We start from the raw sequence: 13,594 nt of genomic DNA, 5'->3' as shown, positions 1-13,594 counted from the left end.
AGCAGGAGACTCAATGCCAGGGCTTTTCAGCCTTTTCAGATTGTACCACTTTTAGGACATGACAATATTTGAGTACCAAGGTGCTTAGCAAGGCTCAGCAAGGTGTCAAAAACTTGATGACTAAAAAAAAAAGGGGGGGGATTTTGGGGTTTTACTGATTAGATTCATTTGTTATAGAAATGGCTAGTTTATACCTTTGTGGAAAAGTAAAACATTGAGGTTTGATGTTAATGCTTAATTCTAGTGCAACAGAGGAAGTTGGAAGGCAATGCCTTTTCTTTTCTTTTCCTTTTCCCTTCCCCCCCTCACATTTTTTCCCTTTTTCCTCCCCACTGTGTCCTACTATTTGCTTTTGTATTTTATTCTATAATTTAATAAAATGTTATAAACCATAAAAAAGGGAAAAAGTACCAGTTTTAATTTCTTTGGTGGCGGTTCCTTTGCTGAATCACTTTCCCTTTCCACTGGCAAATGTATGATGAATGTATCCATATTTATTAATATTCACTACTACCTTGGTGGTCAGCTGGCTAGTCAGCCCTTCTTCCTCTCTCTCTTTTTCCTCCTTGCCTGTTGGGCTCTCCTTCCACAGTTTCTTCTCCATCCCTTTCCCCTCTTCCACCAAAAAACCCTCCTTTTATATATCCTCTCCTTGCCCCCCCACATTTTTCTCTTTGGTGGACCTCCAATGGATTCCTCAAGGCTTTGCTTCTCTGTCTCTCTTTCTCCATCCCCTACTCTTTACTCTTTGTCTTTTTTCCCTCTCCATTTCCTGCCAAAATCTCCTCTTTTTATATCCTCTCCTCTCTCCCCCCCTTCCTCCTTTTCCCTTCAGTGCACCTCCAGCTATGCACTGCTTCTGGAAGCGCCAGAAGCACTGATCCTGGGGCTTCTGCTGAGCCCCGACAGCCTTACAGCTCCAGCTCTCTCTCCCTTAGGCTTCTATGGCACTGCCGCCATTTCAGCTCATTCCCTTCCTGAGCTACACTTGCCCAGGATGGTCATGCACCACCTGCCAGGGGCCAAAGTACCACTGGTGATACACTTACCACTGGTTGAAAAGCCCTGCTCTATACCATTTCAGACAATGTTACATAATGTGTGCACGGCATTGCTGGAAAAGAATCACATCTCAGTTCCAAGAATGATATCAAGTTTTCAATAAAAAAATTATATCTGTCTGGTCTTTTTTATTTACTATGTTTTATAATCCCTAGATATCACTTAATACCTTCTAATTACTATTCCCAATTAGAAGAAGGAGAGTGCAAAAGTTGGGTTGAACCTTAACATTAAGAAAACCAAAATCATGGCATCCGGCCCTCTCAATTCCTGGCAAATAGATGGGGAAGAAATGGAGGTAGTGACAGATTTTATTTTCCTGGGCTCCAAGATCTCTGCAGATGGGGACTGTAGTCAAGAAATTAAAAGACGCTTGCTCCTGGGGAGGCTAGCAATGGCAAATCTAGACAGCACACTAAAAAGCAGAGACATCACCCTATCAACAAAAGTGCGTAAAGTCAAGGCTATGGTCTTTCCAGTTGCAATGTATGGCAGTGAAAGTTGGACCATAAGAAAGGCTGAGTGCCAAAGAATTGAGACCTTTGAACTATGGTGTTGGAGAAGACTCCTGCGAATCCCTTGGACTGCAAGGCGATCCAACTGGTCAGTCCTAGAGGAGATCAACCCTGACTGCTCTTGTATTATATCTGTAAACAGCATGAATATATATAAGTTAACAAGTTATTCCGGCTATGCGATGAGGGAAAACAAATCTGACAGGAGAACACGTGGGAACTTTGACAGCTGTCAAAGTTCCCCGCACGGTGCAGGCGCAACCACTGACAGCTCGCGGCTGTCAAAACACCGAGCCATGCGGAAGCCTGAACTGTCAAGAGCGGACGACGCGGATTGGTCCGGATAGACGCGGCGCCAAAATGAACGTTCCTGATTGGCCCTCACTGACAGCTGCCGGCTATAAAAGCCGGGCGAGTTATTCTGTTTTTGCCTTGCTCTAAATAAACCTTTAGTTAAGTAGCCTGTCGTTCCGAGTGGTCCTTCGGCTACTTCACTGGCGACGAAGGTGGGATCGCTCCTGAGCTGAAGTCACGGCCGAGGAAGAGAGTTCCCGGCCAGAGCTGTCACTGGAAGTTTTAACTTCCAACGGAGCGAGACCCAGGACCGGACGATATGGCAAACTTCGGGCGTGTGAGGGAATTCGATACCCGCCATCCCGAGAGATGGCAATCACACCTGGGGCAAGTCGAGGGATTTCTCCTCGTCAGCAAGATCACCGACGATAGAGCAAAGGCCGCCGCTCTCCTATACATCAGCGGACCCCCAGTATACGACGCTGCCGTCGGGCTGTTTAGCCCGGTGCCCATCACAGAGGTATCCTACGCGGACCTGGTAGACCAGCTGAATAAGCACTACATGCCGGCCCGCTCAGAACTGTACTGGCGGGTACAATTCGCCCAGAAGAAACAGCGACCAGACGAACCCGCAAACGATTTCATCGCTGGGGTCAGACACGCCGCGCGGAACTGCTGCTTCCCCGATCTAGAAGACCGCATCAGAGACCAGGTGGTGATCGGGTTGAGGGACGAGCATCTACAGAAGAAGCTGACATCCAAACCCGACATGAGCCTGGCAGAATTGACCCGAGAAATCATGGCCTACGAGTATAACCACAAGAAGAAATCGACTACCACGACCCCAGAGAGCCCAGCGACCGTATACCAAGAGAGCGCAACGCTCAGCGACAGCGACGAGTCGGTGGACTTCACTGACGGGGAAGCCCTCCAGCGCAGAATGGAATGCAGACAACAGAGAAGAAGCGACACATCGGATCGCCGAAGAACCAGGAACCCCCCGCCGCCACCGCCGCGTTACGAGCCACGGGCCGCCTGCGCCAGCTGCGGGGGCAATCATGCCCGAGGAAGCTGCCGGTTCAGAAACGCTAAGTGCCACAATTGCGGGAAGACCGGCCACATCAAACCGGTGTGCCGCAGCCGGGGCCGCGACAACATCAATGATCTGGAGGCCAATTCCCCAGGTAGGCCAGCTACCCGGGCCAACAGAGGAAAAACGCCAGGGACCCTAGTAGAAACAATTGACAGGGTACACAGCCTAAGCTCAAAGGTGAGGATCAGGGTAAAAATTCAGGGAGTGCCCTGCCTCATGGAGGTGGATTCAGGGTCGGCAGTCTCCTTAATTTCATTTGAAACGTATCAGGAGATCTGCCAACAAAGCAAGGGAAAAATTCCTCTGAGGCAAACCCAGGTCCACCTAGCTGATTTCCAAAAAACCCCTATTCCTTTAGAAGGGAGGGCTAAGGTTGCCGTGGAGTACAAAAAATTCAAGGGTCCCTTAGAAGTTCTAGTGACGCCAGGGAACCGCACCAACCTGATAGGGCTGAACTGGTTCGGCCCTCTAGGGATCGCCATAACGGGGGTAAATACAGTCCAATCACCCAGCCTAGAAGCCGTTTGCAACAAGTATGCAGACGTCTTCGATGGCACGTTAGGGAAATACACCGGTCCCCCCATCTCCTTACAATTAAACCCAGCAATCCAACCCATAAAGATAAGAGCTAGGAGAGTACCCTTTGCCCTTAAAGAAAAAATAGAAAATGAACTAGAACGCCTCGTAGGTCTCGGGGTACTCGAACCTACGGAGGGGGGAAGCTGGGAGACCCCAATAGTCACCCCTGTTAAACCTAATGGGGAAATAAGATTATGCGCGGACTATAAGGCGACCCTCAACCTAGCTCTCAGCCCCCATGCTTACCCGGTGCCAGCGGTAAGGGACGTATTTGCTTCCATCCGCTCCGGCGCCATTTTTGCTAAACTCGATCTCACGCAGGCGTATTTGCAACTGCCTGTCACAAATGACACCGCGGAAGCCCAGACAATTGTCACCCACCGCGGTGCCTTTAAAGTAACAAGGCTCCAATTCGGCATATCGGCAGCCCCGGGTATCTTCCAGGGTATCATGGAGAAAACCCTGAAGGGAATACCCGGGGTCTGCCCCTATTTCGACGATGTTCTCATCACCGGAGAAAATGAAGCAAACTTAGCTGACAGACTGTCAGCTGTGCTGAGCCGGCTCAGAGAAGCCGGTCTCAAACTTAAACGGGAAAAGTGCTCCATTGGAGTCACATCCACAGAATTCCTAGGGTACAAAATAGACGGCCAAGGCATCCACCCCACCACAGAAAAACTAAGGGCTATTCAAACAGCACCAAGCCCAAGGAATAAACAAGAACTCCAAGCCTTTTTAGGATTATTAAACTTTTATCATGCCTTCCTTCCCCACAAAGCCACTATCGCAGAGCCTCTGCATAGGCTCCTGGACAAGGGAACTGCCTGGTCCTGGACCAAAATACATGAAAATAGCTTCCAATCATTAAAAAAGATTATTTGTAACAGTTCAACGATCACCCTTTTCAGAGAAGACACACCAATATGCATCGCTTGCGATGCATCTCCCTATGGAATTGGGGCAGTGTTAAGTCATTTATACAAGGACGGCACCCAAAGACCTATAGCCTTTTATTCACGCACTCTGTCAAAAGCAGAAAGGAATTACGCACAAATAGACAGAGAAGCCCTAGCAATAGTCGCGGGGGTTAAAAAATTTCATGACTACCTCTATGGGAGACCCTTTACCATATTCACAGATCACAAACCCCTACTGGGAATATTCACGTGGAATAAAACAACACCACAGATTCTCTCACCGAGAATACTACGGTGGTCCACATTCTTATCTGCCTATTCTTATCAGTTAATACATAAACCAGGGAAGGAATTAGGACACGCAGGCTGCCTCAGCAGACTGCCAATTCAAAGCAAGGACTCAGACCCAGCCCCAGCGGGACTGATTCTAGCAATCTCTCAACTTCCAGACTGTCCCCTTTCTGCTAAGATTATAGCTAACAACTCAGCTAAGGACAAAATACTCAGCAGAATTCTCAGATGGGCCACAACAGGGTGGCCAGCACAAAACCCACACTCCCAATTCCAGCCATATTTTAGCAGGAAAAATGAAATATCTACACATAGGGGATGCCTGCTATGGGGAAATCGAGTCATAATACCTAATAAAAACATAAGCCAAACATTAGACATCTTACACGAAGGACATCCAGGCATTGTCAAGATGAAAGCTATGGCCAGAAGTTATGTCTGGTGGCCTGGCATAGATAAAGAGATAGAAAAATATGTGGGAGGGTGCTACACCTGTCAAGCAACACGAAACGAGCCTCCCCAAGCACCAATTCACAAATGGGAAACTACAAAAAACCCATGGTCACACATACATTTAGATTTCGCAGGACCTATCCAGGGACAGAGTTTCCTAATTGTAGTGGACAGCTATTCTAAATGGTTAGAAGTCACTCCCCTTAGAAAAACAACGTCAGGAGCCACTATACAAGCCCTAAGGAAAATATTCGCCACACACGGCCTCCCAGACACCATAGTTTCAGACAATGGACCTCAATTCACCTCTCGTGAATTTCAGATGTTCGCTATGAAGAATTGTATTAGGCTGGTCACGTCTGCACCGTTCCACCCATCGACGAACAGGATGGCTGAAATTATGGTGCGCTCCACAAAAGAAGCTTTGAAAAAATTCGTCAAGGGGAACTGGCAACAGCGACTCAGCCAGTTCCTAATGTCACAACACGCAACTCCATGCACAACAACGGGCAAATCCCCTGCGGAACTAAGATGGGGGAGGAGGCTGATAACGCGGCTCGACAGACTACATCCTGACACATACCCAGAAGAAAACGAGCACCCCCACCCAAACCACACACTCAAACCAGGACAAATGATATGGGCACGGTCATACACTGATAAAAACAAATGGGTCCAAGGGACAGTGCTAAAACAAACAGGACCCATTTCCTACCTAATATCCACACAAACTCACGGAAATCTACGCCGCCATATCGACCAACTCAGACCCAGACAACCACCACACAACCCGGAACCCCAACCAGAGGAACACCATCTGCAACCCCCCCCAGAAATACTACCAATACCAAACCAAGAGGAAGAGGGGCAAAGAAACATACTACCGGCAGAACCCGACATCGCCCCACTTCCACGTCGCTCCAACAGGAACCGAAGAGCCCCCGCCTACCTAAAGGAGTACCAGTGGGCAGGTGCCAACGACCAAGGGGGAGGAAACGCTCCAGGGGAGGGGTAAGGGGTGTATTATATCTGTAAACAGCATGAATATATATAAGTTAACAAGTTATTCCGGCTATGCGATGAGGGAAAACAAATCTGACAGGAGAACACGCGGGAACTTTGACAGCTGTCAAAGTTCCCCGCACGGCGCAGGCGCAACCACTGACAGCTCGCGGCTGTCAAAACACCGAGCCATGCGGAAGCCTGAACTGTCAAGAGCGGACGACGCGGATTGGTCCGGATAGACGCGGCGCCAAAATGAACGTTCCTGATTGGCCCTCACTGACAGCTGCCGGCTATAAAAGCCGGGCGAGTTATTCTGTTTTTGCCTTGCTCTAAATAAACCTTTAGTTAAGTAGCCTGTCGTTCCGAGTGGTCCTTCGGCTACTTCAGCTCTTTAGAAGGCCAGATCCTGAAGTTGAAACTCAAATACTTTGGCCACCTAATGAGAAAGAAGGACTCACTGCAGAAGAGCCTAATGCTGGGAAAAGTTGAGGGCAATAGAAGAAGGGGACGACAGACAATGAGGTGGCTGGATGGAGTCACTGAAGCAGTAGGTGTGAGCCTAAATGGACTCCAGAAGATGGTAAAGGACAGGAAGGCCTGGAGGAACATTGTCCATGGGGTCGGGATGGGTCGGACACGGCTTCGCAGCTAACAACAACAAATTGCACTCTGAAGTTTATAGAACCAAATTCCTTTTAGGGAGTCTCGATACGCATGTATATCTTGATGATGATGATGATGAAGAAGAAGATGGTGGAAGGGACCTTGAATGTCATCTAGTCCAGCCCCCTGCTCAGGCAGGAAACCCTACACCATTTTGGACAAATGGCTATCCAGTCTCTTCTTAAAAACTTCCAGTGTTGGAGCATTCACAGCTTCTGGAGGCAGGTTGTTCTATTGATTAATTGTTCTAACTGTCAGGAAGTTTCCCCTTAGTTCTAGGTTGCTTCTCTCTTTGGTTAGTTTCCATCTGTTGCTTCTTGTCCTGCCTTCAGGTGCTTTGGAGAATAACTTGACTCCCTCTTTTATGCGGCAGTCTCTGAGATATTGGAACACTGCTATCATGTCACCCCTAGTCCTTCTCTTCATTAAACTAGACATACCCAATTCCAGCAACCATTCTTTATATGTTTTAGCCTCCAGTCCCCTAATGAACTTTGTTGCTCTTCTCTGTTCTCTTTCTAGAGTCTCAACATCTTTTTTACATCGTGATGACCAAAACTGGATGCAGTATTCCAAGTGTGGCCTTACAAAGGCATTGTAATGTGGTATTAACACTTCATGTGATCTTGATTCTATCCCTCTGTTAATGCAGCCTAGCACTGTGTTGGCTTTTTTGGTAGCTGCAGCACACTGTTGGCTCATATTTAAGTGATTGTCCACTAGGGCTCCAAGATCCCTCTCACAGTTGCTACTATTGAGCAAGGTAGCACCTATACTATATCTGTGCATTTGGTTTTTCTTGCCTAAATGTAGAACCTTACTTTTTTCACCATTGAATTTCATTTTGTTAGATAGTGCCCAATGTTCAAGTCTATCAGGATCCTTCTGTATCTTAAGCCCGTCTTCTGGTGTTGGCTATTCCTGCCAGGTTGGTCTATCTATCCATTTGCAAGCAGATGTTTATTAACAGCAAGAAATAATGTATTTTTAAAGTCATTTTGAGAAATTAAAAATGTACTCTTAATCTACTTGTAGAGTACTAAAACTATAAGGTGCTTTTTTTCTTCTTCTCTTACATGAAAATTTTACTGAGTTGAAAATAAACAACAGCAAAGCAGAAATTACCCATTAGTTATTTAACCATAATAGCTATTCTTCTAGACTAAAAATGTTCCTGAAGGAGAACATTTAATTTCTACTGTTCTGTGGTCGTAATTGCCAATTTACCAACAAACTACCCTCCTTAGATTTCAGGAAGCCTGCAATTATTTGACAATAGTTTCTGTGGTTTAACACAAAAGTCCAGTATTTTAATCAACCGATCCTCTCAGTCTTATATAATTATTCTTAAAATGTGCTGCTTTCCTTTCCTTAAGAAACCATTGGCATTTTCTCTTTCCTACCTTCTGCAGCCTGGAGGGTGACTTTGATGAGCTGTCCAAGTGACTTCGCTCTCTCATTAGTTGTCTTAGCATCCTGTCCAGTTTGTTCCCCATCTGCTGTCACCTTGGTCGCCTGGCAATACAGATTAAAGAAAAGTGTAATTAATGAACATGACAAGGAGATACTCCATCTGTCTGAATCTACTTGGAAACCTTTCCTCAAGCAAAAAGAGATCAATGAATTATTGATCAGATATACTGGAAGTGACACATACTCTTCCCAAGTACACAATTACATTTTATAACCACTTCTATCATTAAGGGGCCACCAGAGGCTCAGTTTTTCATTTCTTGGAGAACACATTGGAAAGAATAGGACACAAAGGAATTCTAGACAAAAAAATGGTTTTGTTCACACCCTTAAATATGTAAGACACTACATCTGATGCAATATTGGTGTCCCAATTGAAATAATGAATCTCTTAGGAGTCCTACTGATTTTAGTGTTACATGTCACTTACTTAAGAACACTTATGTAGCACTTCAGAACAATTATGAATGAAAAAATATGAATTATGAATGAATAATTCATAATTTGTTTATTTGAGTATAATGTGTAGATGACCAGGTTGAACTTGAGGGTGGGATCAAATGCATCATCAGTCTGGATCCCTATGACCCTAAAAATACCTACATCCAGCCCCCCTTGAAGTCCATTGACTCTTATCTGGCACCAATTCGCCTTGACCATTAGTAGTTCAGATTCTTGTATATAGGTAACATGAAATAAACTTGTAGTACTTTTGAACTCTATCCTGGTTCCTGACTTTTTGCACCTGACATAATACCTACTGTGTAATTTATCAACCATAAAACCCTCCTACTTTGCAATATAAATCACAATTCTAAATACATCCTTTGTGGGACAAATCAAAAATAGGAATTCACGTTTACCCCCTTCTCCCTTGTTGCTGGAGAAGTAAATAAATCTCAGATATGCCAAATCTGCAATGTCCTGGAAATTAAGACCTTAATATCCAGTGGGTCTAATTTGTCAGGTGTATGGGAAAGAATATAAGTACAAAACAGATTGAAGAAAAATGTAATTAATAAACATGACAAGGAGATACTCCATCTGTCTGAATGCTCTAGAGAGATATTGTTTTTCTATTGTTCATATATTGATATCCAGCCAATTAGAAATATGGAAATAAAATGATACTGAAATTCACTGAACTCTCAATGAATGTTGGTTTACAATAGTAAAGGGAACATTAACATGAGAAGCTGCAAAGTGAAATACATTATTTTATATGCCTATAGACTCTTTGGCCTTTGTAATATCTTGCCAAATGAGGGGCAAAAAAGCTTAAAACGTTTCTACATGATCAGACAGAACTCTGGGAAGAAGGAAATTGGTAAGATTCTCCTTTCCACTGGCCTATACAATACAGATCTAGGTGTGATGTCTCTCTTGAACATAGTATCAAAAACATGCAATTATGAGCTAACTACAAAGCATGCATAACTATAACTGAGATAAACGAAGGCATAACATCAAACAATGCAATCATGAGGTAGACACAATATGCATAGTTCAAGGTTCAATCTTCAAGTTGTGTCTTCTTCAGCAACAGGACCAAGTTGGTCTGGTGTAAAGCCGTTTAACAAGAGTCTGTGAGTCGCGACCCGACTCTTGTGGCTTCACAATCTGGACTTTGACTTGACGAACTAGTCCACCAGAGCTGGGTAGGAGCTGGTGCACAAGTCCCATGGGCCCCAGACACCTCCTCAGTTGTCAGCTCAGGGGAGGATGAAACGATTCCTAGCATGTCAGGAAGTGAATTGATTGATGGATCTGAACGGCCACCTGGAAGTGATTTGGTGGAGGCTTCAGCTGGGGAAAGTTTGCAGTGGCAGACAGCTAGGAAAGAGGAGAAGGAATTGCTTTCTGCACCTCATCCGAGAACACTTAGTGCAGAGAAAAGGCAGGAGCAGAGAAGGTCAACCAGACTACTTGAGATGGGCTGCACCGGAAGCTGGCTATTTTCACAGATGGAGGAGTTGCTGAGAACGTGTTTGTTTTCTAGCTGTGTGTTTGATCATTGTGATTCCTGCTTCACTCTGGATTGATACCATGTTTGGAATTGTGCTTTGGAGACTCTGAACTTTTCTTGCCCCGTGAGTTCTCTTCTGTGTGGATTAGTTTTACCTGGTGTATTTAAGTTGTCTGGTGGAGTTAGTTTGAACAAGTTTCAAGTGCTTTGTGGACTATTGGGCCATTGCTTTGTGGGCTAAACTTGGTCTGCTCATGGCTGGACTTGATCGGGACAGTTCTGGGCTTTTACTGAAGGGAATTGCTGGGGAATATTAGGTAAACCCACTAAACCACAGTCATACAGTATGTGTGTGAGTGAGAGGGGCAGTACAGTAGGAAACGTCATTGGTTGGCTTCACATTATTAATGTGGCCTTGTTTATTGAATAAACCATATACTGCTGGCTTCAAATAACACATTAGATCCAAACTGAACACCTTTTGCCTTAATATAAAATATAAGTACAGTGATATATAAATGAGACCAATATATTTTATGGACCTAATTTCTGGTGCGTGGAATCCATTACAAGCCTATATAGCCACAGATTGGTAATTTATCATTTAGTTACATTATAAATTTACCAACCCAAATCAATTATTAAAATAGTTTTAAGGATTTTTTTACTACAGTGAAATTTAACAAAAATAAAAATAAAAACAATATAACAATAATATTGGTTATTTTTGGAAACACGAATGACACCAAGTATATGTTAGCACATCTGGCCAAAAAAACCCGCTGACCATTAAGCAGTAACAAAGAAAGACAAAAAACTCTATCTCTTTTCTAGTGACTGTGTGTATTTTTGCTATTAAAATCTTCAAATGGCATAGTTCTAGTATTTTCTGTCCCTTCCAAACAAATGTAACTATATAGGGAACATCCATTCTATCAAAATTGGTTTTTATTTTTGTCTTGAGTATCATTTATCATCATCATTATTTTTTTCATCTCCTTAGTTTTCTTTAAAATTGGACAGTTGACCCATACTTCATCTTTAAACGCTGACCATACTGATTTTGTCAACATAATAGTATTTTTTTCTTCCCTTAATCCATTATTTTATTCTATGTGTTTTCTAACATGCTCCCTAATGAAGAGATTAGAGATATTTTCAATACTTGGACATTTTTGAATGTACAGAATTAAGATATTGCCCAATATGGATTTTGAGTTTGTCCAGCAAACATCCAAATTTCATCAATGTGGAGTCAGTTCTTCCGTTTTTCTTTTTTCGATCACTAGGTGGCAGACTTTCTATGGATATAATCTTCTACCTGATAACTAACGAAAATTCCAGTTTTTGTAGTTTGTAGTTTACTAATGAAAAGAATAACCAACAGGAGAGGTGTCATCTCTGGAGGATTTTACTTTCAGAAAACAAAGGTTTTAATAACAGACTTTTCACCCCTCCTTTCTAAATGAGGCTTGCTTCATAGGATCTAAATCACAACTGCAATTTGATTTTGAGGCAGGATTTTCTTTGTCTATTGCTGTGTGCCTCTGTGGGGTTACAAATTAAAATTTATTATTTCTTTGCACTTCCTTTCTAAATAAATGGTATTGCAAATTTTAAAAACTTAAAACATGCCAAAAATTAAGCCCTTTTTGTATGTTTCATTTTAGAACTTTATAATTAAAAAACATGTGAGAGAAAATAAAGAAGAGTTTATATGACATATTGCCATTGTTTATTTTAATCTGTTGACAGAATTTTTGTCCACAGAGATATAAAAATAGCCAATACCTTCATTATAAGAGGAAGACTCAAGAAAAAAAACGCTTTTTTTAAAAAAAAAAAAACAACAGTGTACCTAGCACAGTAGACTATTATCTCCCCAATCCTGGCCCTATCCCCATGCAATGCAACTTCTGAAGCAGCCATGCAAAAAATCCAGCTGCTTTAATTATTTGAAAACTGGTCCTTTGCATTCCAAAGCACATCTTTTGAAAGAGATGCATAGTCCTAGGGGTTTCATTCCATAATAAATATTCTAGGAAGGAAATACACTTTGAGTATTTTCTTTTTATAATTATGCAAGGAATACCAGAGCCAAGAGCATTTTAACACTGGGACATTCCACACAGGGCTTGTGAGTTGCCCATAAAATCTATTTTGGAGCTGTGTGGTTCCACATCTGTCAGCATTCAGCCATTGTACAGATTAATTTTTCCAGCTCAACTAGCTGGGATTTCCAGCTTCTTGGTGGGAACTTTAGGCAAACCCTGTTGCCCATCTCTTGGGTTTCAGCTGACATAACATTCTTCCCTCTTGATGAGGAAAGATTGTTTCAATAAATTCACAAATCTTCCTTTAACAACTCCTTTTTTTTAAAAAAAGGAAAAAAAAGAAAAAAATAGACAAATTCATATCGCTTGCTTTAAAGCACAGCAAATACTGAGGTGAGCTGATTTAGCTGGTGAAAAACTGAAATGAAATTGGTAAGAATCTGTCTTTTGTGTCTTCTCTTTGGCAGGAATATGCCCAATTGTTGTTTAGGGCTCTTCCCTGCCCCAAACTGCATTTGGATGGCATAGTGATGAGTTTATGTGCTAGTATTTTTTTCTTTTCTTTTTGTGGGGAACTAGGAATGAAGAGGTTTTTTTTAAGTTGCTCTAAGACAATTTATTTCTCTTCAACCTTCCCCATCGACAATTTTGGCCATTCTTTACATGTCTGCAGGCTGTAGTCATTGGTTTGAATGTTCTCACCTGCCACTGAAGCAACCTACAATACAGCAAATGGGAAATGTGCTTCATTGGAAAAGAAGCTGCATTGTAATTTATTTTCTCAAAGTTGCTTCCCCACAGAGAAAGAATTCAGGAAACCAGGCTATAAACAACCAGCTGGAAACTTCATCACCATCAGAGAAGAGACCACAGACCTTTCTTCAAAGAAAGGCTGGGAAAAATAAATCATAGAATACAGAATACACCCTAATGTACTCAAGAGATATGCTGGTTCTATTGAAAACAGTTCACTTGCTGAGATACCTGTACCTATAGGTATTTCATCTCAATACACAAATAAAACCGTGAGAACCGTGCTTGGAATAGAGTGAGTTTTGAATCAGGCGGTTGCCAAAATAGCCTTATTCCTTTTTGCAACCATTGAAAACTACTGGCTTTTAAAAACAGAGGATGATGAGTTGGTGCTTTTGCATCTATTCCTTTGAGCAATTGTTCAGTTACATTTTTTTTTTGTCTTGAAAACAAGACAAATGTACAGAATAAATTTT

At 42.9% G+C, this 13,594-nt stretch overlaps 1 protein-coding gene across 1 annotated transcript in view; it reads right to left on the bottom strand.

Moving 5' to 3' along the window:
* LAMA2 (laminin subunit alpha 2) overlaps positions 1–13,594 on the bottom strand; it is a 455,074-nt gene that overhangs the window by 106,460 nt on the left and 335,020 nt on the right. Inside the window, exon 35 of the mRNA XM_081312969.1 lies at positions 8,276–8,387. Within this exon, the coding sequence (XP_081169095.1) occupies positions 8,276–8,387 (112 nt within the window). The remainder of the gene's footprint in view (positions 1–8,275; positions 8,388–13,594) is intronic.

The sequence above is a fragment of the Vipera berus genome (genome assembly GCF_964194415.1).
Source record: "Vipera berus genome assembly, chromosome: 1".
Lineage (NCBI taxonomy): Eukaryota > Metazoa > Chordata > Lepidosauria > Squamata > Viperidae > Vipera > Vipera berus.
The sequence above is the reverse complement of the archived record's forward strand: the minus strand, read 5'-3'. Positions and strand labels throughout refer to the sequence as shown.